At 33.1% G+C, this 27,626-nt stretch overlaps 1 protein-coding gene across 22 annotated transcripts in view; it reads left to right on the forward strand.

Annotated features, from left to right (window-relative positions):
* LOC118268087 (sorbin and SH3 domain-containing protein 1) overlaps nucleotides 1-27,626 on the forward strand; it is a 208,535-nt gene that overhangs the window by 65,985 nt on the left and 114,924 nt on the right. For 9 of the 22 annotated variants that reach the window (XM_050706556.1, XM_050706565.1, XM_050706552.1 and 6 more), the window contains exon 1: nucleotides 22,366-26,661. In XM_050706556.1, coding sequence (XP_050562513.1) covers nucleotides 22,791-26,661 — 3,871 coding nt within the window. In that variant the 5' untranslated portion in view covers nucleotides 22,366-22,790. Of the gene's footprint in view, nucleotides 1-9,103; nucleotides 9,182-22,346; nucleotides 26,662-27,626 lie in introns of those variants that run through there. The other 13 variants (XM_050706569.1, XM_050706568.1, XM_050706572.1 and 10 more) reach the window with 4 other exon arrangements.

Consider the following 27,626-nt stretch of genomic DNA (forward strand, 5'->3'; position numbering starts at 1 on the left):
TGTGCGATGCAGGACATTTGTGACGTCATCCGTTAATTTGCTCGTCGATAGTCTATGTGCGACTTCTGTCATCTGTCACTTGTTACTTGTCAGAGTGTCGCCACATCACTCCCCCCCAAGACCGGAGGTCGATTCTGTTGAGACGGCTGTCGATGCTTGAGATGAGCGGTGCCAGAGCCAGTGTAGAATGTCCCTAGTTCCAGTGAGTCGGAACTGTGCCGCTGAATGCCCAGTGAGTCGGGTGAGCGGTGCAGGGTGATACTCCAGTGAGTCGGAGTAGTGAAGCTCGCAGTGTCCCACAGTGAGTCGGGGAAGATGCTGCGAGGGTAGGTGCGTAGTGGCTGGCGTCTGCGTCGACGGGAGGAAGACGTCCTCAGACCGTGTGCAGAGTGCTGTGCCTAGACGCTGATGAGGCCGTAGGGAAGAACCAGGCTGCATATCTTCGATGTTGCGTGTGGTGGTCCCTGATGAGGCCGAGGATGCTGGTTGGCTGCGACTTGATTACCGCTCAGCGGAGAAGTGATGGGTGAGGGAGATGGCGATAAGGATGACGGTGCTGATCTGCTCCGTGAAGGTTGGTTTCAATCACGTCGGGGGTCACCACTTTAGGGAACAGAGAGTAAAGTTCCCTAAGAAAAGGAGGATCCTCCGACCAGGCGAGGTGATCATGCCTGGCGGGCTTTCTGCCCAACTGTTGTTAGTTGGGATTTTCTATCCATGTTAATTCGCATGCAAACTTCGTATGTGCGATGCAGGACATTTGTGACGTCATCCGTTAATTTGCTCGTCGATAGTCTATGTGCGACTTCTGTCATCTGTCACTTGTTACTTGTCAGAGTGTCGCCACACGGGTTTCAATGTCCCTATGTACAAATATGGTAAGGAATCGATAATGACTCCCATATTTCTTTGTGGATCCCTATTACATAAGAATAGGTACTTATAGAAAATTAATATTTAGAAATGTTTTTTTTTTTTTTGAGGAGTGATATCTTCTAATGACTTCTCCAGCCTAGGCTGAGACGAGAGGGTGTGTCAGTCTCTTATTGACTAAAAACCACCCTGGTCCTTCTCCTGATCTTCGCGCCGGAGCCTCGGCAACCCGTAAGTTCTTCTGCGGCTCAGAAATAATACTCTGTAATTCTAATTAGTTAATTATGTAGATCTAATTAATTATTATTGTACATTTACACATTGTTTCCTTTATAAATAGTGAGGATAGAAGTATAAACATTCGAAGGTAGGCAGTTTCATTTGAACTAATTAATTTAAAGTAATTATTTTACTTGGCAATGTTCCCATACGATCGGTCTGGTAGATTCTCCGTCATTTATAATTCATAATTTTAAACAAAATAAATGATAATTTCAATTATTATCGATTTAATTGGTACATAACATTACGCTTTATTTGTCGAAGGGCACCAGAGAACTATGCACTTTCGGCATTTCTAGTAGTCCGATAGGAAAGGCCTCATCTAGTTATTTAAGAGACTAACGTGTAAAAGAATTACATTGTAAAATAATTAATTACATCTGCAAAAATAAATATCATTTATCATTTATCGAAACGCAAATCAGAGCAAAATCCCAAAGTTACTACAATTTGCGAAAACCGAAAAGCACAACTATTTAACAAACTTTCGAATAAAACCCGATCCAAACAAAATCTATACAACACTTATACAGCAAGAAAACCTGTAAATTCTAAACACCAATAATAAGAGTCTCGCTAAGTATCCCAAGAATAATGTTCATTCATCTTCAGTACCCCTGTTTAACGATGCTCTCAAGGGATTGTTACCATAACCACCGGCGGATTAGAGGAGAATGAATGATTTTATTGGCAGCCACCTACTTACCTACTTTATTAGGGACAAACGAGAATCAATGCGGTGCTTCGTTTAGCTTCATTGTGGATAACTACATGATTTATTATTTGTTTGTTTGTTTGTTTGCACATTACTTTAAATCTGATGAAGTTGTAAAACTAAACTGTATTTACATTGTTTTTAAGTTTCATTTTGTCCGGAGCTGCGGACTACCTAGCAGGTTTACCAGGGCTCCGGCTCGAAAAGCAGGAGTAAGAACGAGATGGTTTTTAGTCAGTAAGAGTCTGACACTCGTTTAGCTCAAGACAGAAGAAGTCATTGAATGATTATCCGCCGTCCAAAAATAGTTATATTTAGTGATTATGATTCACTCTAATATCGATAAATGATAACCATAAATAACTTATGTTGTGTGTCATCTGTTTAGCAATATGGCCCACCAACACGCATGGTTATACATACTAATGCTTAATTTATTATGTAATGACTAATGAATCTAATGATAATAATTAATAATTGCCCATCTGCTTGCATTCTGCATCATTTTATACCGTTTATATTTGTATAGTCATTGGGGAAGGCCTATGTTCAGCTGTGGACCTCCTATGGCTAATGTGATAATGATATTTTTATATCAAATAACTCCTAAGAACTAGATACAATTACATATAATATGTTAAAAAAAACTAAACGCATCCCATTTTAGGACACGAAAAAAATTAACAAAACTTTTTTAAATTAAAGAACTTTAAGGGCTCCGTTTCTATCAATCAAACTGACATAATCGTAGACGACCGAAGACCGCAGACAATTAATAAACAAGAAGTATACAATGACAAATTATTTCGCGTTTCCGTGTCCCAGTTTTTGGTTAGCGTTGAATAGGCTAGACATGTATCAGAGTGATGGATGGTTGTAACTAAACTTTGGTCTCGCACAATTAGGCTGACAATCCACCACACCTTGCCATCGGACAATATATTGTATGTCAATCACTGCGAACACGCACCGATATATGTATGGGCATTCGATGGACGATGTGCTTCATGGTATACGATACGGATACGATGTGGGGTGGTGTATGTGATGAATAGGAGATTTGTAAAATTAACTTTTACAATGATCATTTAATGTGATGAACCTAATTTCAGGAAAATACAGATAAAACTCGTTAGCGCTTTGTAAAATTAACTTTTACAATGACCGTTTAAGGTTTGGTTTTGTATGTCGTGTTTTATTTAGTAACAGCCTAATTTGAGATAAGTGAAAACACAGATATACAGATATAATTCTTCCTTAAACCTCTTTAGCACTTTGCATCTTAATAGTCATTAAAAGCTCTTTCATTTTTAATACTGATCGGTACATGGCCAACATGCTCCAGTTTTAGTGTTAAATTTTTTGATCGCAATTTAGTTTGTAGTATCAAAATAATGTTCGTCTTGTATTACAAGCAGCATTCCATAGCATCAGTAGCTACCGTATCGTAAAGTATAAACAAGAGGGCTCTGTTAGACGATCATGGAGCTCCACTAGACTTGAATCCGATACTATCGCTTTTGTTAAGTATCAGTTACATTCTGTAAGCTCTATTTATGCGTGTTGATACTGATATACATCTCCTTGCCATTGTTCACTGATTATGGAATTACATGGTGTGATTTACTAGAGTCAAGCTGTACATAAATTAGCTTTGACTTATAGTCTGTTTGTTAATCCGCTGCCTTGATTTATTCGCCAATTGAAGTTAGTATTTTAAAGCTTTATTGCATCAGTTACCTGTTGCATTTCTCTCGCTGTTGCTTCATTGTTGATCCCCTCATTCTCCATTTGGCCTTCGATTCCCCCTTATTCCCTTATGTGGCCCTATAATGTACGGAATAAAGTCAAAATTTGCTTATAAAAAAACTGGCTACCATAGTTTGACGTTCGGTGTTTAGTTTAGCGTGTCGCAATCAGAGCACAAAGCTGGTATTTTATTGTGATTTACATACAGAAAGTGTCCATTGTGAATGCGCGCCCTGTCACAGTTGCCCTCTGGCCTCCGTAGGCCAGTGTGGTCTAGTAGACCCGGTGTGTGTACAATTATACATACGTCTATTAGACCGATAGACTCGTCGCGGACTTTGTATGTATAGTGTTGTGTTTATTTTTCTCTTGTGATCTTGCTTGTGTCTCTTCATATGTGATTGCTGAATTGTATGCCTATGTAAGTTCAGTTTGTTTATTTTTTTTATATAAAGCTTTTTTAGTAGTAGTGCAAATATAAAGGATGTTTATTTTATGGCTGGAGATTTATTCATATTGTTGTTGTGTATTTCGTAACCGTCCTGTTAAGGTGACTTTGCTTTGACATCTCGTTAAGCTAGTTTCAATAAATCAAATCAAATATTTGCTCACGAAATTTTAATGGTATCTCTTTGATTGGATATTGAAATAACTCCAAGGATTTGAATCAGAAATGTTCTCTGTAACTGACACGTTCATAAATTATTAAATTCTTCAGCTCGATATGATAAAAAACGGTTTCGATTTCGCTATAGGAATTTGTACAATGTTTACAGTTGACAAACGTTCGTCTTCTGATTTGAATTTTCTTTCATTGATTTGAACCCTCGTCAATGGTAATTAAAATTGATTGCTTGAAATTATTAGTTAAGTTTCACTTCCATGGAAATTTATCTTTGATTTTGATGTTCCAAATATATCCATCCACACATAAGCTCACATTTTTGTACTATGGTAGTAAGCAGAACCACAGGAATACAAAGTACAACCCAGTAGAATATGTCTGATTAGTTCTGATATTTATATGTAAAATACAATATATCACCGCCTATTACATAGGACTTATAACATTAATGGTTTACATTGTACAGTGGCGTAATGTGCACCTCTGCCTACCTCTTCGAGGATAAAAGGCGTGACGTTCCATACAATATATCATAGTATGTTTATAAGACCAGCAGACTAGGTCACGAACACTCCCACATATTCTAACGTCACTATTTATTAACGTAAACACTACTTTAATCATAATATCATGACCACCGACAATACACTTTCATTATAACACTTAGGTCAGTAATTTACTTGGCAATTTTATATTATACTATTCAGGTAGTTAATTTTACTTATCGACGATACTATTTAGTACGTAAAGAAAATGTAATATGTTACCTATGTAGAATCTACAAGATCTTCAGTGTATCGTCACGTCTTTTATCCCCGAAGCAGGCAGTGATGCGGCACGTACGTTTATACGTAGAAATGACGTACCTATATGCTCCCACTCCTAAACTTTGATTCGTTTTATCGAAGTATTGTTATCTTGTATGACAAAATAACAAAATACGAGGCTAATATTTGTTCATTACTTGGCGGACTAAATGGATTTTTAATTTCCATACCCCATCATCATCTCTCAAATAATATCTTCGTCAAAGAACACGATCGATCCCATCATTTAATTCTGTGTTGAAGCACCATTCAAACCGAAATGAATCTTAACAGAAAGTTTAACTTCTTAAGGATTCGTTTAAAATATAAGAGTTTTAAGTAAGACAGAGTGGCTCTGAGGAGCTAGTGTTTACCCATTAAGACTTGGATTAATTTAGCTTTGGTTAGTAAAAAAGTTTGTCTTTAATTTCCAACCTTCTTTTTACTAAAAGAAGGCTGAATTTACTTAAGTGCTTAAGTCGAGATCTGTTTAAATGCTGAATTAAGAGAAATGTAGCTGATTTATGCCAATTTTAATAAAGGATCTCAATAAAAAAATCTTTAGATTAAGATCGACTTTTGGCATTACGTTCTTCATTAGGTACATTAGTTCTATAGAGTTTCTGTCAAAAACAAAGATTGATCCAAAGATTTTGGATTAAAATTGGTTATTGAAATTGGTAGTTAGCTTACCATTAGTGGTTATCCACATGATAAGCGTTAAGCGTGCAATTTGATAACGCGCGCTACACGCTTCCCATTTCAGACCATCACACATGGGGCCCAGTACGGCTGATGCCTGGTGCGGATCTGCGGACTACCTAGCGGGTCACCCCGTTCCTGCTCCGGCTCGAAAAGCAGGAGTAGGAACGGGGTGATCTTTAGTCAGTAAGAGTCTAACACTCCTTCTCGCCTCAACCAGGGCGAGAAAAGTAAATGCATGGTTTCACCACTAAAAAAACTATTGTCATGTGAACATACACTTATTGTTTACGCAAACTTATGAGCTTTTGATTTAAGTATATGTATGTTGGTAAATGTATGTATATTGTACTTATATCTAATTATATGCCTCATTGATCAACCGTAACTAAATATAGCCTCGACTTATTCTCTTATCCTCATTCTCAATTTGGGTATTTTATTAGCCGTCTGACTTTGTTTACGATAAGTATTGGCATTTCTTTCTTTGTAATTTTGGATACCATATTTGGTATAGAACCTCCCTTATATGGCTTTTTCTGTAAAAGTATTCAAAGTTGTAAGGAACACCTGTTTCGTACGATTAGGTACGTTATTAATAGATAAGCACGCTTAAACGCAAACATGATTCATGGTACTAAACCTACGTCAGAATATAAAAGCTCTATGATGATGCGTAATACATACTAGGCTAACGGGTCAATCTAATCCACAAAGTAACAACAAAGTTCCTAGTCCGGTCAAATTAGACCAAAAAATTAGGGTGAAATTACATAAATTCGCAACAAGCTGAATTTTGGTACAATTGTTCAAAACACGATTATAAACAATAGCGGAAAGTTCCCCATCATTCCCGTGTGTGGAAAAATTTTTATTCAAGGTCAAATGTCAAAAAAATGAGATTTTCGCGATTTTCAGCAAAACGGTAAGTTTTATCAGAAAAATACCTCAGACTAAAATTGTAGATCATTAAATTATCTATAAAAAATATATCAATACTTTTTTCTTCATTGTTCCAAAGTGGAAAAATGAGTGTCCCCCCGACACTCATTAATCCACTTTGGAAGCGTCTAACATTCAAACGGTTGATTTCGACGAAAAATGGTTTTAGGAACCTTAATCTCTTTTTTAAAGACCTATCCATAGATACCCATAAGGGATATGTTAGCTGAAAAAAAAATTTTTTGAATCAGTTCCATGTATGGAGTGCCCCCTTTAATTTTTAAATTTATGAATTTTTATTCAAAATTCGAATAGCGGTTATCGAAATACATCAACCTACAGAGTTTCAACTATGTAGACCCAACAGTTTCGGAAATAAATGGCTGTGACATGATGAATCTATAAGGGTTCCCTTTTTTGCCATTTGGCTACGGAACCCTAAAAACGCGCTAAGTACACTACCTCATAGGTGGCGTGGAAACGTGTGCATTTTATGACAATTGCAACTGTTACAACTTTTTACACTGCGATATCTCCGAAACGGTGTCTCGTGAGAAAAAAGTATTGATATATTTTTATAGATAATTTAATGATCTACAATTTAGTCTGAGGTATTTTTCTGATAAAACTTACCGTTTTGCTGAAAATCGCGAAAAACAATTTTTTTTGACATTTAAACTTGAATAATTTTTTTTCCACACACGGGAATGATGGGGAACTTTCAGCTATTGTTTATAATCGTGTTTTGAACAATTGTACCGAAATTCAGCTTGTTGCGAATTTATGTAGCACCGAATGTCTAATTTGACCGGACTATCCATTTAACATTGCCTTTATTGTTTTGATAATAATTAGAAAACATATTTTGACATAAAGCATTTGCTCAGGTTCTCACCTTGGACTTTAACTCTACCCTTACCCTTGCGCTTTCAGCCAGCACAAGCGCGATGTTTATCTTCATAATAGGACACACATACGTTAGAAAGACGTGATTTATTTAAAGTATCGTTTCAATAGGTTGTTGGAACACAGCTCGGTGCCAAATGTACCGATCGTATGCATTTCCTGGTACCAGATTCAAAACGGGCGACTCGCATCGCATTTAGTTTTAACTCTGTAGTTAGTGGTCAGCTAATCGTAACGCACTGCCGGGAAGTGCTGTGCTTTGATTACAACAACACCCCTTATAAATAACAGTGTGCTGTGGCTAAATTTAGAATTATCGGAACAGTTTCGAAAATTAATCCGTTCGTTCTCAATGCAAATGTAGCAACTGATACTGCATCGACAGCTGCACCTACTCCAGTTAAATCTTCGACAGTTATCGTCTCATTGTTCGAATGACATTTCCTAATCGTATCAGTTTTCTTTATTCGATATTATGGTAAGTGGACTTCTGTTTCTTGGTACCCGTGGGTGGTTATTTACGTTAACGATTCCAACGCTCCATTCATTATGATTCATTCGGATAATATCAACAGGTAGTTACAGAATTTGTGTGAATTCTTTTCAGCTGTGTGATTTTAAATTTGCATTTGTATTGTTAATTTTTTATTGATATGGAATTCCAGATTTTGTTGATGATTGTTGGTTATTTAGTGCTTTTAATTAATTTGCCAATATTCAGTGAATCATAATCACATGTTGCACTGTATCTATATCTAATTACTCATACTTTGAAATAGTCATAACCAGGAAACCATTACACATTTTGTAACCTCTAATGTGAGTATCAATATCTGACTGAATCTTTTTCATACAAATAGTGAGTGTTATTATTGGGACTTGAAGCTTGGTTGTCAGGCAAATAAGTGTAAACAAAGTAAGCAAGATCTTCTACTTCCGAATAATTTATCGTATCTAAGGACCTTATATTTGCCTTTGTTTTTCCTTCTCCGTCTTATTTTATAGTGTTCTTTGTGTCAAACGTTTATTCAAATACATACTTTGTGCGATTACGAGTCAGCCCACTGATGTCTTCCCTGTTTAAATAAACAAGACTAAACTCTTTTGATGTATTGCTGGGATTCAATCTCAGTTATTTTAGTACTTTGAACTTTCAAGGTTGTTCTTATTTTGGTGTTTGATGGTCTGTTTTGATATTATAATGAAATTGGAGTTTAATTAGGTTTTGCTATCGTTTTGTAAATTTCTAGAAATAAATCTTATTTCAGCTCATAGAAGTGTAAATTGATCGCCAATTCCAGCGACATAATAACAATTTGAATTTGAATTCTAATATAAATATAATACTACAAAAATACCAAAATGTAATACGAAGAACAAATCCCGATTGCTCAAATTGAGGTACGAGGAAAATACTTCTTGTACTGAATTACGAAATCCCGTGTAACGAGAGAGTACTATTGATGGAAATGATTTGTAATGTGATCTTTTTTGTTTACACAGCGGAGACGAAGGCGGACGAGGTGGTCTCGAAGCAGGCTGTGAAATCACCAAACACACCGACGGCTCCGTCACCGAAACGTGAGTAAAGCCTTTTTGTTACTAAATGGTCCGTTGTTTTCAACAAAAACCCCATTGTTTTTGAGTAACCTGAAACTTTGGAACAACACACAACCAAAACATCGAGTTATTTTGTTTTTAAAACGCAAAAAGTGTGAACGCCTAACCTCGGACACGACAAAAAATCTTGGAGCTTTCTAAAAAACATTTACAGAGTTCGTTTTTAATTTAGCAGTTAATTGTTCTTTTGTAGGATTTTCTCGCTTAGCAGCAACAAAACTCTATCGGAATTGACTTCAGAATCTAATTACCAGATATGACAAGCGTCATTAGTCATACTGACGCAACCGATGATTTTACATAACACATACACTTTGCCTACTGCAGATTTTTTATCTTTTATCAAGTCAATATCAAATCGACATTCCAATATTTCTGACAGACATGAACATATTTTTATCAGCAAGGTTATCTTCAGTATATTAGCACTGCAGCATTCAGTAGTACATTGTTTGCTCAAGTTAGGTCTTATCAAGATACAGGACAATACAAGGAGCGAGATAACAGGATACATTATGCTTAGGTCAGTTATATTAGCAAGTAAAATGACAATGGTTTGCAGGGACGTAGTCTGGTACTGTTTACATGGCACACCGTTGGTAAAACCTGAATATTTTGGTACAGATGCTATGCAATTCGAATTGTCAAATGAAAAAGTGTCCTATTATAATTGCTATAGGTCATTTATTAGAATGCATACATGATATCTAAATGCAATTGACACGAGCAATTAATTAGAATGTCATTATAGAATAATCTGTTTGCTAGACACACAAGAAGTCTAAACATAAATTAAGACGATAGATTTAGCAGAACCGTTCATTGCAATACCAGTAATTTGCAGCAATAATTGATGAGCAGATCAAACGTTAATAAACACACACAGTTGCATTATGTTCTTGGCAATAGGCTTAAAATACATCGTAATGAAAGACACGATGCATATCCCAACTGTTTTTACAATACATACAACACATGTTCGTTGCAAACATACTTTAGGATCGTATTGCAACTGTTGTATGGGAGTTTCTCTTAAATAGCGGCCTAATTAGAAATGGTTAGCATGTATGGGCGATAGCGCTATCCAAAAGTGTCCAGGCTCTTCAACTTTATGACCAAGTGATAGGGTTGAAAATCTATCAAAAAGTTTTGACTGTTTAGGGTAACTTGTTGTGCTGCTACGTTTATTTAAAGTGTAACAGTGAAGAATGGTTCTCGACACATTCACCTTATAACCTCTTGACTTGGAGCCAAAAAAGCGGCGCCGGAGTTAGCGGCAGCGTTTTGGCACACTGGCACGGATCTATGCGGCGATTATGTCATGCATTCTGATCCCGACTGTTTATTTCATTCTCTCTGGCAAATATTGGAATAGCGTTTATTGTGGAGAAAGCTGAGGACGGTTTGGATATTTCTGGAGCTTGGAAGGTCGTTGCATTGCTGTTTTGCGCCGTGTTGCCAATGCATTTCACATATTTGTCTCACCCACGATGTCTATAATTGAATTCGTGTAGATATGATTTGGTATATTTGTTTTGGTTTTGACGGTAAACTGTTGTTGCTTTATTAATTGGAGGTTATTTTTTATTAGTCATAACATACATTGTCATTCGTATTTCGATTAATTATAACTTTATCATCAAAGTTGAATTTCACCCACATAGGTGAAAATTGATGCTAGGACAAAAAGATGTAATAAACTTAGATTATAATCCGAACAGGATCTAGACCTTTTACGACAAGAACCCAAAGAACATACCATATAAAATCTGATAATCAGTCCCTGAAAAAGCAAAATAATATTCGTCCAAAGAAAAGGACGCATAGCTTTTTATTTGTTCACCAAGATTTACAACTTACGCATCCGGCATGGGCCATATTCGAATTGATTGATGGAATCTTAGACAGCTAAACTTGAATACGTGAGCTGATCTAGATACCGTATGAAAATAAACCAAGTATTTTGAATGAGACTGAAATCCCGATTTAAACACGTTTAATATAAGAGTGACCGTACTGACCCATTTTTGTTTGGGAATACGTTTTTATTTATGACGTACGTTTTCAAGTAATGTTATGGGAATGTTATGTATTGGTGTATAATGAAATATAATTAGGTAGGATGTCTGAGTGTGTGTGCGTACTTTGATGTAGACCGAGTCTTACAAATGCGTTTGCCAAAATCGGTTCTTGAAATCGATTTCCAAATTATATAAAGCATAAATAGTCTTTCGATTTCCTTGTGTTATTAAAAAATATAAAAGACACGATTTCTGTTAAAATAATGAAGTCATCTACCAATCACTTTCACTCCATAATTTGAATTTGTTATCGAAATTTCATTTTACTATTTGCCATTTATAGTCTGTAATAAATAATGTTTTTAATTTGCAAATGCTTTTATAGAAAGATATAAATCTATCGAACAATCGATGGATGATGTCAAAAGGAAAAATAGTGAATTAAATAAACATGCATATACGACGCAGCGTTTGGTTTAGACCTTACAACCTTTAAAATTAAATCTGAATTGTTTGTACTTGAAAGAAGGTTTTGAATTTTTTGTTACGTTTTGAAAATAAGAAACATAAAAGAGCCTTTTTTATGTGTTTGCTCTGTATCTCTCTGTCTTATTATGCAGGTCTTCATGACTCAGTCTTCGGCTAAACTGTTGGAATCAACTCATGAAATTTTTAAAATAAACATAGATCATATGTAACAATTTTTAACAAACATTGAAGCTGTCGGAAATTTTAAAGAAATTTTAATTATTTTTCTTCTAGGTTAGTAGATGACGTACCGATTCTAGACGTTTACAAAGATTAATTATTATGTTATCGGCTTACTCACGTAACTGTTTGACGAGGAACTCGACTAGTTTCAAGTCCTGCTAGAGGCTCATATTCATGAGCAGCATTCCTCGACACACGACGCGGCGATTGTCGCGCTGCTACTGGTAATGGACTTGAGTTTTACGTTAATAATTAGATGACCAGTAGTGGATGATCAAAGGCTGTCCTTAATTAATAAATTTACTGAAAAACATACAATTTTGAGCACAAAAGTTTAAATGTTTTTTTACCTGACTCGATGACTCGATGAAGCCAAAACCTGACACTGTGCAGTCTTGATAACAACGACTGGACAGCCTTTAGTAAATGAAATATAATTTCCTGAAATGCTGAGTTAAAGCATTACAAGTAAGATTATAATTAATGAGTCACGTTTAATTATTGAGATAAGTTCTCAATTCTTAAGGAACGTGACTTTGAATTCTAATGTGTAGGTACGTAGGGCCATCTATACCTAAAGAACCTAATAAGATGTAAAAGTGTGTATGGAAAATAGATCTTATTGTAGATGGAATAATGTAGAAAATTGTATTACTAGATTGTGTACTGCCATTGATTACTTTTAGGATTCTTTATATTATTTTTTTTAGTTCAAAATCGTACCTTTTACAAAATCAGACATTGGAACGTCACGCCTTTTATCATCAAAGGGGTAGGCAGAGATGCACATTATGGCAAAATCAGACATTATTTTTTGAGTTACTGCTAGCTAGGCCACCATCTAAATAATTTGATGATACAACGCAAATTCTTTTACTATTTCTTCTTCAACCCAAGAATCACTTATGTCATCGTCAAATCAACATTTTTGTACCAGATATTTGTAACAAAATAGACTCTAACCGAGTATTATTAAAAGCTATTATTGGATATTACCTCACCGCGGGTGTTAGGCGATTTGAGATCGAAAGACACGACTCAGTGGCATAGTTGGGTGCTATTTCGGGAAAATTACCTAGGTAATGATGTTGTACCAATATCTTATATCTTACTACCATGATTTGAAATATAATGGAACTTTAAAACTACCCTCCCTGTCGCCTCGACCAACGCTTTCGTGTGAGAAGAGAGATTGGATGATTTTCCTTCCTTAAAAAAAGTAGTAGTATGAAATTGCAACAAACAAATAATAAATTATGGAACAAAACTATTTAAAGAGTATTTTAATTTACTTTTACGTTTCTAAAGGAGACAAGCAAGGTTAACGTTTATTTTAATAAAGTAGCTACCTACTCAAATTGCATGTCGTGTCCATGTAATATACAAACAAAACAAATTCATGAAATGCAGTATTTCTGGCATCACGTAAACATACGTTCAATGGAAAAACCTATAAAACTGTAACAGGGAAAAACCCAAAAAAAAACAAACATCCCGCTGTATTAACATTTTTTCGATTAGTAGTAAAAAGCACATTCGATGGTCAGTTTATACAGGTTATGCATAGTTTAATATGTATTGCACCTAGCTTAACTGACGAACAGACTGACAGACTATTGTTTATTTCTTTCTTTGTTAACGTTTCAAAAGCACCTTAGTGTTTATGGTTTAATTGGAATAAATGATTTGAGTTTGACTTCGACTTGTTCGAGTGTACCCAACAAAAATCGAAACATTATCAGAATATAAATGGCGGATTTCGTAACCTGTTAATTTGACATCAAAATATTGCAAAAATCAAAAGGTTGCGGCCATGACATGGTCACCACAAATATAAACAAACAACCATATGTTTAATTTGCATAGTAATCATCTGATCATCAAACTGCACTCAAATAAGGTAACAACAGCTTCTTATTTCACCATCTCATGTATCTCGTCATCGATTAAAGTAAATGTTTACATCATCTATTTACTTGTTATTTACTCGTGTATTATGTACGATAATATACTGTATGTTATGTAAAGACAACGGCAGATCAAGTTACCTTAAAACTGACAATCGATTATCCACTCTATCTATACATATAATAAAATCGTAGAAAAGTGCTGCCTGTACATTGAAAATAAAAATAAAAAAAATAGCAGGGGTTATTGTTATGTCGATGTCGAACCCAAAAATGTAATTAACTTTTTTTTTTGTCTGTTTGTCTGTTTGTCTGTTCGTCTGTGCGCGCTAATCTCAGAAACGGCTGATCCGAGTTGGATGCGGTTTTCACGAATATATTGTGGGATGCTTAAATTTACATTTAGTGTTTGTTTCATGTCAATCGGTTCATAAATAAAAAAGTTATGTCAAATTAAAGAATCACGTCGAACATTCTATGCTTATACCATTAATCTCCGCAACTATTTGACGGATTTGGTTGAAATTTGGTACAGATATAGTTTAGAACCTTATATTAGAAAGGACATATTTTTATTTCAAAAATCAAAAAATAAAATAAAAATAAAAAAAAAATAAAAATAAAAATAAAATAAAATTAAAATAAAAATAAAATAAAAATAAAATAAAAATAAAATAAAAATAAAATAAAATAAAAATAAAATAAAAATAAAATAAAAATAAAATAAAAATAAAATAAAAATAAAATAAAAATAAAATAAAAATAAAATAAAAATAAAATAAAAATAAAATAAAAATAAAATAAAAATAAAATAAAAATAAAATAAAAATAAAATAAAATAAAAATAAAATAAAAATAAAATAAAAATAAAATAAAAATAAAATAAAAATAAAATAAAAATAAAATAAAAATAAAATAAAAATAAAATAAAAATAAAATAAAAATAAAATAAAAATAAAATAAAAATAAAATAAAAATAAAATAAAAATAAAATAAAAATAAAATAAAAATAAAATAAAAATAAAATAAAAATAAAATAAAAATAAAATAAAAATAAAATAAAAATAAAATAAAAATAAAATAAAAATAAAATAAAAATAAAATAAAAATAAAATAAAAATAAAATAAAAATAAAATAAAAATAAAATAAAAATAAAATAAAAATAAAATAAAAATAAAATAAAAATAAAATAAAAATAAAATAAAAATAAAATAAAAATAAAATAAAAATAAAATAAAAATAAAATAAAAATAAAATAAAAATAAAATAAAAATAAAATAAAAATAAAATAAAAATAAAATAAAAATAAAATAATAAAATAAAAATAAAAAAAAAAAAAAAAAAATAAAAATAAAAATAAAAATAAAAATTAAAATTAAAATTAAAATTAAAATTAAAATTAAAATTAAAATTAAAATTAAAATTAAAATTAAAATTAAAATTAAAATTAAAATTAAAATTAAAATTAAAATTAAAATTAAAATTAAAATTAAAATTAAAATTAAAATTAAAATTAAAATTAAAATTAAAATTAAAATTAAAATTAAAATTAAAATTAAAATTAAAATTAAAATTAAAATTAAAATTAAAATTAAAATTAAAATTAAAATTAAAATTAAAATTAAAATTAAAATTAAAATTAAAATTAAAATTAAAATTAAAATTAAAATTAAAATTAAAATTAAAATTAAAATTAAAATTAAAATTAAAATTAAAATTAAAATTAAAATTAAAATTAAAATTAAAATTAAAATTAAAATTAAAATTAAAATTAAAATTAAAATTAAAATTAAAATTAAAATTAAAATTAAAATTAAAATTAAAATAAAAATTAAAATTAAAATTAAAATTAAAATTAAAATTAAAATTAAAATTAAAATTAAAATTAAAATTAAAATTAAAATTAAAATAAAAAAAAAAATAAAAATAAAAATAAAAATAAAAATAAAAATAAAAATAAAAATAAAAATAAAAATAAAATAAAATAAAATAAAATAAAATAAAAATAAAAATAAAATAAAATAAAATAAAATAAAATAAAATAAAATAAAATAAAAATAAAAAAAATAAAATAAAGTCCGGACATACAGCGCCATCTATTGTTCAATTTCGTACTTATAGTACGGAATTGAACAATGTCGGGCTGTTCCTATACTCCGTAGATAGATAGCGTTGATCGCGCAATGGTGATATATTTTTATTTCAAAAATCAAAAAATAATAAATTAACGCTCTTAGTATAGATAATTCTATGTCGATCGTTACACGACTTCGGTTCATGTTATTGTTTTAATTCATCGAAAAAAAGTTAACAAATAGTAAAAAGCTATGAAAAAAATTATATCAATATAATTAAACTTTTAGTACAAAGAAAATGCCCGAACAAGTTGTCCAAATAATCCAAGTTGTCTTTATCCTCGATAGATGGCGTTGGGATCGAAATAGATTGCGCTATGGTTTTGTTACAATTATTTGGTTGGGTATCGGCCGAGCGCTTCGGTACTATTGTAGAAAATGTGTATCCCATCAAAAACATCCTGTAAAAAACCCAAGTCTCGCAGCTCAGGAGTATAGATAATTCTATGTCGATCGTTACACGACTTCGGTTCATGATTTGATTATAAGTATGTATCACACTACACAGCACGACGGGCCAGCGACCAACAGGAACGAGAGTTTCAATCGCGTGAGGCGCGAGAGACTAAAGAATCTAATATAATATTGTAATATTCATTTTGTTTTCATGCGATGTCCAAGTCGATCTATTTGTTTAAAACGTTAAATATTTTTAATATTGGCATGATAATAACTTATGTAATAACTTAAGACAGAAGGTCCTTCAAGTAGACACTAAATAGATTAACCGACTTGGTATTACATGGATCTCACAACTTTTGACGGTAGAAAGACTGAGCTGCGAGACTTGGGTTTTTTACAGGATGTTTTTGATGGGATCTCACTTCTTTTTGTAGAGCCTTTCTTTTTGATACCATCTACTTCTAACGAATTTTGTTAAAGGTCTTATGATATTTTCTTATTTTTATATGTAGTCTTCCATTTTAATATATTGTTTTATTAGATTTTCGTACTTCAAGACATGTCCAATCATGTGTTTTTCATTACGTCGACCATTTTACAAGTAATAATGTTGTTCAGTTTCATGGGCTAAACACACCCTTACCCACCCTATACCCCCTCCCTTGCCTCATATGGTAGGTACCTATCTACACCTATTAAATTTATAACCACCACCAACCACCAACTGCATAAATAACTTTGTAATCCCATATATATATGGGATTACAAAGTTATTGATGCAGTTGGTGTATTTGGAAAACTGGACCGAAATTACAAAATATTTAAGTTTTCCCATGATTAAGACACTAAACTCTATATGTATTCCAAATATGAAGCTTCTAAGTCTGCTAGAAGTGCCTTGGACTTTTGATGATCGGTGAGTCAGTGAGTGACAAAATTTAGAAACTTTAACAAGTTGTCATTCTTAAACTACTGGTTCAAATTGACTGTATCGGCCGAGCGCTTCGGTACTATCGTAGAAAAAGTGTATTATCAGTCGTATGATTATTTGTCTGTAGTGGTCCTGCTGTTTCGTATATTCTAAATTGGTTTCGTTGTATTTGTCAATTAATAAGTTTATTTGTTGGGTTTTCCTGGTTTTTTGGTTAAACTATTTAACGTAGGTTTAGTTTGATATCGATTATTAGTAGTTACTGTAGTTAGTTTTTTTAATAAAATTGTAAGTCTAATTTATAAATTAATTAGATTAGATTTAAGTCGTTTCTTTTAAATTATTTAGTTTAAGCTTGGTTATTATAGCATAGAGGATAGGTTGTAATATAGTTTCTTTTTTAATTGTTATAAATTCGTAATTCGTAGCTTTCTTTAGTTTTAAGTTAGTTTAAGTCCGTTTTTAAACTATTTTTTCAATGCCCTAAGTGAGTATACATCTATTAAATTCAAACGCAGAGCTCATTATGTTGATTTTTAAAGAGTTCCCTGGAATATCTACCATCACACATCGCTAGGCAGTACCTGATAACTACGTAGGGAGGCGGCGGCGTCCGCCTCTGTTGGCGGTTCCGGTGGCTAGGACAAACTTACTGGCGAAAGCCGCAGTCACGCGAGCTATCCGTAATATAAATGTAGTGCACGAGCAAATAGATATTTTTACATCAACAGAGTGAATTCACAAAGATTCTACTATATAATTTGTGTTATAGATAGACATTATAGATGGATATTTCTATTTTGTTTGGTTAATTATTATGTTTGTTTTTGTTTTTATCTCTGTAATAGTTTGGATTAGTTTATTAAAATTAATGTATAAGTTTAATTTGGTAGAAGGTGTGACTGGATTTTATAATACCTTGTTATCGCATTGGGTCCTAAAACCTGTAATGTTAACTTGTGTGTGTAATAATAAATAAATAAATAAATAAATAAAATAAATAAATCTTCCACATCTCATTTTTGAAGAGATCCCGCGAGATCGGGAACTATGTGGTTAAAACCAAAAATTTGCCGGAAGTCACTATTCCACGCGAACGAAGTCGCGGGCAAAAGCTAGTTCCAAATAAGTATGATAGAAAATCTATTAATGAAATTTTACGTTTTTGTATAGGTTGATGCGCTGTCTATAATTATATAAGGATTTGTTTTTAGTACCAAGAAAGGACGAGTTGCAGATTTTTATTTTCGAAGGTGTTTTAAAAACCCTTTTAAAGTAGGGTTTTATTTTCTTGTGTTGAAAGGATGTTTTAAATTGAAAATGACACGAGATTTTGCTTGCTTTTCCTTCGACATGTTTGTAAACAAATATATTCTGTAGGTACCTACTTTTAGTGTTAATATTGCGAAAAAGTAATGTTCTTATGTGCGATTTGTAGCGTCAGTGTTATTTGAATAAGCTACGTTATTAGTGGTTATGATTCATACTGTGGCTTAACACTAATGATAATATCAATATTTATAGAATGCTACTTAATAGTAATAATTAATAGTCTACCTAATGGTAGACTATTAAATTAATGAAGCACTTAATTGAGAGTCTCATTCCATGTTTGAGAATATTAATTAATCAACACATTTATTAAAGGAATAGTAAAACAATTCTTCGTTTTAAAATCTTTATAAACTAGAACTGTCAATAGGTAGATGTCTCGACATGTTTCATCGACGGGGGAAAAATCATCCAATGACATATCCCGCCTTGGGCGAGGCGAAAAGGAGAGTCAAACTCTTTACCTATAGCTCTATTAGTCTTATCAGGCACTCCGAGTCAATTAATGATTACCTAACCCAGTCCTTAGCAATTGTTTTCGATACAAAATAGTTACTAAGGAATGTGCGGTAGTAAGTATTCAAACATTACAATAACAATAAATAATAACATTTCTTATAACATCACATTCATAACTTAATTAGCGAAGGCTGCTAAACACTTAAACTCAAAGAAATTCCGCGTAGTACTTTGCAAACTACAAACATATAAATGTATCTTAGGACTTAGTATAACATTGAACATAATATGTAGAAAACTATATCTATATAATATAGAGAAAACACTCTCAGTTGTACTGGAAACCATCTCGTTATCTCCACCTTACTATCACTGAAGTATTCTCTGCTTCCAAGAATTGTCTTTTATTCTCCAAGTATATTTTGCAAGCCATTGCATTTTCTATACGTACGTGCATCGCAGGAACCTCCCAGTTTATCGTAAGAGAAAATGTTATGTGTCTCCTGTATATAGTTTGTTCTGTTTATATATTTTTTATTAGTAAAGGTTGCGTTTTGCAGTATTTCTAGGTTCTATTTGTTTTGGTTTTTATTCTTGAAAGTTTAGCTATAATTAAATAAGTGTATGTACAACATAAACTTAATTTTCAAAATTCATATAATTGACACGAATTACTGTCGTTTTCGAGGAAAAGTACGAAACAAATATTATACATTTTAACTTTTCTTCTAACTTTCTCGATCATTCGATTTGTTGTCTCAGGAAAAACTGACTATAAGTACCTATACGTAGATAGTGCACGTAGATTGGCTGTAATAACGTTGCGCTAGTGGAAGTGGTCAATCAGTCCATGTGACCTGCAAGTCTAGATTGTCTAGATCCAGGCTAGGCTACCTAACCTATTACCTAACGCGTAATATCCCGTCTTGACTTAAATTGTTGTTACGTACACTGATTTTTTATTATTATACTAAATGACGGTTGTGGCTTTTCCCGTCTTGAATACTGTTTACCGATAACTGTGACTCTCAGTTTGTTTTCTTAGAAAATGTTTACGTATAGGAAGTCTTTTGTATTATACAATAAGAGATTTTTTTGTTTGAAATTTTAGTTCCTTTACTTTTAACATTAGTCTTCTTCGGAGGTCGTGCAGACAAAGTCATGGATAGAATTAAATTATTCTAAAGGAAGTTTGTTTATTAATTTTTTTATAATCCTAAATTGGTTCGATTCTCGGGTCGAGCAAAGTATTAATGAGTTTTTTTCGGTTTTTCAAATGTTTCTCAGTAGTAGCACGGAGTCTGGGTTTGTGCCCAGTACATGGCACAAACAGATAGAACTGTTTAGTTTCTATATACTTATAATGTTATGTATACGTATTAAATATGTCCGCATTTTGCTATCGTGGGTGGCACATAACAGCACGTAATAGAGTCCAATATAATGCTGTAATATAAAACTGCTTTAAATTAAAATAATTTATGTAATGCGAAACTGTAATAATTTCGAAAGAGGAGTAATTACTTATCTTCATGTGGTATATTGATTAAATTGATTTACATGACGTCATTTCGTCAATGTTTTTTAATCCTCGAAAGGATAGGTAGACGTGCACCAATGTAACATTTAGTTATGAGTGTAATAGGAGGTGAAGCTATTGATATATACACCGAGTATTATTTCAGACTCTCTGTTATTTTTGAGAAATATTTAATTACTAGCTCCTGTCGGCTTCACCCGCATTCCCGTGGGATAAAAAATATCATTTCGTCCAAGTCAGCTCATACCAAATTTCCATCAAAATTCGTTTAGTAGTTTCAGCGTGAATGACGAACCATCTCCCAAACATCTCGAATAACTTTTTTGTATCCTTCGGCTCCGTTAATGCTATAGTATCCTTGAATGCTTTACTCTTCGTTCATATTTAGATGTTGGATTTGTTATCTGGATTTATGGATGTTGCGATTTCAAAATTCTATCTAACAAAATCAAGAGTCGTTTTCTACTAGGCACAGTCATGTCTACTAATATAGACTTTCTTTACAGATTTTAGGATTAAATACTCTATTGTTTCTGCATTATATTAGTTTTTCAAACAAATCCTTGGATGCACATCACTGCATTTGTCATTAGTTTTTCTATTTCTATCTAGATTTTAAGTCGGGAATTGTTCCGTAAACCGGCGTTGCAATCCATTGACTTTGTTCAATATTCAATGTCAAAAGAATTGAAATTATCTTAATTGTTTTACAGTTAGATTAGGTACAGATCCAGCTACTCTTAATTGACTATATTCTTCAATAGATTTCTAACTTTAATGCAAGATAATTAGGTCGAAAATTGATTCAAATTTGATGTGAAGCGTTGTATAAAAACCACGCCTAATTGCCTAGTAATATATTAGATGTTTGTATATTTGTTCATATTTATTACACTAATATTTTTTGTTCCTAATCTGTTCCTAATGAACTATTAAAGATTAGATAATAAATTATCTTAAATGATAACATTCTTTCATAAGATTATTTATACGTTTCTTAACCTATTAAACTAAATATTATTTAAAAACAATATTTAGTTCACTAAATTAAAATAATAGTTATACCTATATGATTTTTATTGTTACCTCAAGGTGAACAGATAAAATGGTTACCATCGATCAGTTTTCATCATAATTAGGCTTTATCAAATTGTAAACTGTATTTTTATAAAGGTTTTCAGTTACAATACACAATACACCGGCGAAGGTCGTGATTTCCTCTTTGATACAATGGTTTTACAAAGTTTTTATATAGTAGGTGTTTTTTGTAAGCATCCTACTGATTGGTTATAAATAAACATACTTCTATAACCACATTGTACAATTTAATTCCAATAATCACTATTTTTTGTTATAAATATTAATAGAATAGCAACGGACAATGAGACTGCATCTGGTTAAATATTATTCTCGACATCTGCACCTACTACCTACATAGCACTCAGTATCTTCGCAATAAAACCACAACACGACACACTGAATCATCACAAACAAATAACCAAACTCACCAAACTGTTTTATTGCTTAATGAATACAACTTAGAATTATGTTTGCGTCCTATCCGATCCTAATAAGTAATAGAAGCCATTGTGTTTTCGAGTTCCTTCCCCGTTATTCCTCCCTAAAATGGTAAGATGCGTGTGTGCAATATTAATTAGCAATATACGTTTTGAAGTGCGCTCGATGATAATACAGTCGGACAGTATTGGTAGCGGGCGGCGGCGAGCCGGCTCCCTTCGCTGTGTAGAGTCGCGCGCGCACCACGAGCGTACACGTCTCCGCGTAAAAATAAAGTCCACGGCCCGCGCTCTCGCACTTCAACCCATTTATAATTATCAGTAAATCGCCGTGCGAGTGCATGACTGCCGCGGCCGGCGACCGCTCGCCGAAAAGAAAATCACATTCGTTAACCTCGAACCCGAATCTCACGTTGCTCTACACCGAGCCCTTGTTTCACATACGAACGACGCGAAATCCCTAAATACGTTTAGACGAATATCGACGGAATCGTCACTCCTACGCAATAGATACCGGTGTCGCGAGACGCGTGGAGCCGTCTGTGAATGGATCGTGTGTGTTGTGTGATAAAGATTATGTTGTGCTAGTGATAACAGTGTAGCGATTTTTAAACATGCCTGAAAGACCGAAGCGCCGTAAAAATAATAAAAACAAACGTAAAAATAAAAACAATAAGCCCGAAGTGATTAAAAATAATAGTGATGAAAAGAAATTGGACAGTGGTGAATCGTGTAATAGTAAAACCGATAGCAAAGAAGATTTAGTCGAAAATGAGTCGGTTGTTTCGGAGGAAATTAAGCAGGAAATTTTACAACCATCGATTGAAAATGAAATCGCGTCAGGTAGTACTTCAAGTGATGTAGTTAATTTGAATGGTGATTTAAATAATAACAGTGATGAAATCGTTGAAAATGTGCCGCCCTCACCAACAGACAAATGCGTTGTTGTTGATACCGTAGACGCTTCAGCTTACGTTGTAGAAGCTCCTGGCCAATCCCGTCATGGTAAAAGTAAGGTCAAATTATCAAGCAAAAGTAAAAGTTTAGATGATGATGAGGCTACTAAAATTATTGATGTTACCGAAGATGTTACAGCTGAGCCCTCAAATGAAAATGCATTGGCTTTAATAGATACTCAAAATGTAATAGTCACTCATGTTGATTCTGATGTAGAATGGGAGAATGCTGCAGAACTTAACGAAGTTGATGTAAAACAACCGAAAGAACTTGTTACGGGAACTTTATCAGTTACCTCAATCCCTCTTACTGTGGCGCAATGTGAACAAACAAAATCTTTGACACCTGATGAAGAAAAATCTTTGAGAAATTATTTGAATACTCTTAACTTAGCAACCCAACCAGATGGTGTTAACTCTGTAGAAATAAAAACTGAAATCGAAGAAATAATAAATCAAGAAATTAAACACAGGTTACGCAAAAAAGCAATGGCTGATGACTTTTTCCTACACAGGTTAGGCCCTCCAAGAATGTTGGACGTTATTGATGAAGAAGGTAGTAGTGGATCATCTATGACCTCGAGACGTCAATCTTATCTTAGTGACAAAAGGAGTGATGTTGAGGATCTGGAAGACGATGTCTTTGAAGACAATAAAAACAAATTAACTAAACAGAAGAAAATGATGTCTACTGCTGTTCACAAGAAATCTTTTGGAAAACTAGTACCTCAAGAGTGTCTCTTAGTAGGTGCTAAAATTAAAGAACCTGAAGTAAGTGAAGCCAGAGGTGATTGGACTATGAAAACTGTTGAGAAAATGACTGGTGCTGAGGTTGTTTACTTAACAGATACATCCAGTAGTACAAGTTCGCTTCACGAAATTGGTGAGGATGATGATGATGGTGTTGATACTGATGCATCAGTACGTATGATTACACCAACAATAGAAGTTACCGACACAGAAAATTTCCTTAAGAAAACATTTATTTCAAACACTGATAACAATAAACAAGATACCAACACTGGGAAAACAATAGAAATACCTATTCAAATTATCCCTAATGAAAAGGTTAGTGATGAGATAGAAAAGAAAAATACAAATGCCGAGCGTATAATAAAGGTACAAGTAGAAAATGACACAAGTGTAAATATAGAAAAAATTGTACCTGAAAAAAGGACTACCGAAAGAATTGTAGAAGTTACTTATGATAAGGAAATAAAAGAAAACTCCCAACAACTTGTTCGTAATGAAACAAAATCTAATGAACACATAATAAAAGTAGCCTTGGAACAAGATGCCAAGAAAAATGACGTAGAAGTTATTACTAGTACAAATAAAACAGACAATGATCGTAACTTAAGGCTAGAAAGTGAAAAGACTTCTGAACAAAGTAAGAATATTGTAGAAAATATATCTAGTCAAAATTCCCATGAAATCGTAGTTTTATCAACGGATAATATTAAAACTAACTTATACGTCAAAGACATCGAAGAGCCTATAAATAAAGATGATAACAAAATGCAAGCAAAGCAAAACAAATACGAGTTAGAATCGAAACTCATAAAATGCGAATTTAATGATGCAATAAATAACTTGATTAAGGAAGTGGTTTCTGAATCGGAGGAAACAAATGAGAATGCAAAAGAAACATTTTCACGCCAGGATTCCTCGAGCAGTGTGGACTCCTCTCAATGCACGGCAAAATATAACCCTAATTATTCTTCCCTAAATGACATTGTTAGCATGACGCATGATGAAACTACCACGAATAACAAGACAAACACAGAACAAGTGTCTTCAACTGCCAGTCATGTCAAAGATGTATTTGAATGTGTTACAGGAGCCCCACGTCAAAATAAGACCATAGCTGACGATGACACAAAAGAACCATTAAAATTGAGAGATTTATGTGTCAGAAACATAGCCACATTGCCTTATGGGAAGAAAATACTTGAAGAATTAGCATCTGTATCCGAACGTTTACAGAATATTGCACTTTACGGAGCTCCGGCAAACGTAATAGATAAAAAACCAGACACTGACAAGATGCCACATTATCGGTTACCTGACGTGTCATCAATTGACACGATAACTATACCAGTTAAAACAAAAGATCCCGTACCTCCACCTGTTAAACCTCGTCGGTCCTCATTAAGGAAAACGTCTCAAGAAGAAGAACACTGGACTGGTGTACCTACAAAAACGGAACCAGTGTACGTTTGTCTTTCCCCTTCACAAAAAATGTTAATGGAAAAAACGAATACTGTGATAACGAAAGATGAAGCAAGCCATCTTGTTGACATGCACAGAAAATTCGTCGATCGTCGTGGTTATAATGAACAATACAAAAGTGATAAGGAGAGAGAAGAAAGTGATGTCGATAGTACCCCAGTTATACCATTTAAATCTCAGACTGGAAGCCGCTTGTTGGCTTTGATTCGCGATCCTACTCTCACGAATAATATCAACTCTCTGAACCAAAGATTAAACAGCAGCACAGACGATATTCAAAGGAAACGTACTACTACGACATCTACGACATTCATGAAAAGTAATCATGACCGATTTGCAAACAGAGACTTCTCATTCAAGCCAATTCCACCTCCACGACCTAAAAAGTATTCCTCATCATTTTATGAAAGTGACGAAAGTTCTGATTTTACTGATAGCTCCATGCGGTCAATGAAGAGTGAAAGAAAATTCTTCCATTACTCTACTGGAAACTTGAATAAAGAAATTGAGAGTGATGTCTCTTCGATACAAAATATGCATCGTTTCTTTACCGACAAAAGAGACGAGATAAACGACTATAAAAGTCCGAGAAGACCTTCACTCCCGAAAGATTTATGTGAACAACAAATGGAATACATCCGTAAAAAAGAAAAGGAAGTTGAAGCTGAAATACAACGTCTTGAAGCATTAAAAAGTAATATTCCTCAGATGCAAAAATCACCTGGGCCTAGAGCACCTTTGATATCAGAAAAGGAAGTTATTGATGAAAGAATAAAAGATTCAAATAACTATTCTATATCGCGTAAAAAAGATGTAGTTATGACATCCCATGGATCTGAACCTAAGAAAGGAAAGTTGTCTTCGGTATTCAGCAGTAGCCAGGAAGAATTACTTCGCGAAAAAATGTACTCAGAATACGTATCTCAAATGGCAGAACGTGAGGAAAGACGGCAACATAAAGTCATTAAAATCACCAATACTCCATCTTCTACTAATCACATAACGGTTTCCAAAAGCATGCCAGCTCTTGATATTCTTGACGCTAAAGTCAACAATAGAATCGAAAAAGAGTTTATATCTAAAGCTAGGGAACGGTGGGATAAACTAGGTATCAAAGACCCCGAAACTGAAGACGAACGCGAATCTAACAACGTGTACAAAGAGCCTAAAGTGATAGAACATAAAATTAAAGTGATCGAAGGTGGTGAGGAGAAGGACGTTAAAAAGTTACCGAGTCACCTGCAAGAGTTTGTGCGGTTTACGGCTAAAGACAGTGAAAAGAGCACGAGCAGCGCTGGTGAGTCCCCTGGACCAGCATCCCCGCATCTTGTGATTATGTGTGCAGTGATTATAATCGTGATAGCCGTTGGCAAATACTTTTTACGTTTGTTGCGAAACAAATGACGACTAACCTAACACGTACATTGTGACTGATGCCCTAAATAATTCGAATGCTTTAGTGTGTATTGTTGTGTGTAGCATTGCATGAAATGTTAAACCAAAATTGTAACAAATTATTTATTGTAGCCCTATCATTAATATACGTAATTACTGGACAATATAGCGTCATTTATAATTACATCAACATAGTAGACAAACATACAGGTAAGTTTATATACATTTACATTAATTATTATAATGTTTTACACGTCAAACATTTTGCCCTCTACACTTTTTAGAATAAGCATCATTACGTTCCATTTGCTAAATGGAAATGTTCGGAATGAGTCAGAAGATTTTACGAACGCATGGGTATGCGTATTGTGTTATAAATTTAAACGTATCCAATGAATTTTAAACTACTTCTTATTTCAAAAACACATCTATCACATATTTTATGTTAGGAACATGACCACGTGGCCCCTGCATACGCACACATAGCACTTAGAAACGTAATAAAATATGCTTGTTATTTGACCTATATGAAATAATTAGCATATTTTATTCACACACTCAATTTATTTTGCCCTATGTATGTACTTGAATACCAGGTTTCTAAACGCAATAATATTTAATGAGAGCATGAATGAATTTTCATTTTGGATCTGTTTCAAATTACTCCAGTATTTTCGTTTTACGATCCTCATAATGCCTTGGTCTGCCTCGGCCGGTATATTGGCCTGACGCAGATAGAAATTACACATTATTCCTGATTTCTGTTATGTACGTTCATGACATTGTTCTTGTACCGCATTGTTGTTGGAGCAACAACGAACCGATTTTCAACAGTAATGCAAAATGATAAGGTTGAAAATCTATTAA

The sequence above is a fragment of the Spodoptera frugiperda genome, chromosome 29 (assembly GCF_023101765.2).
Source record: "Spodoptera frugiperda isolate SF20-4 chromosome 29, AGI-APGP_CSIRO_Sfru_2.0, whole genome shotgun sequence".
In the NCBI taxonomy this organism is placed as follows: domain Eukaryota; kingdom Metazoa; phylum Arthropoda; class Insecta; order Lepidoptera; family Noctuidae; genus Spodoptera; species Spodoptera frugiperda.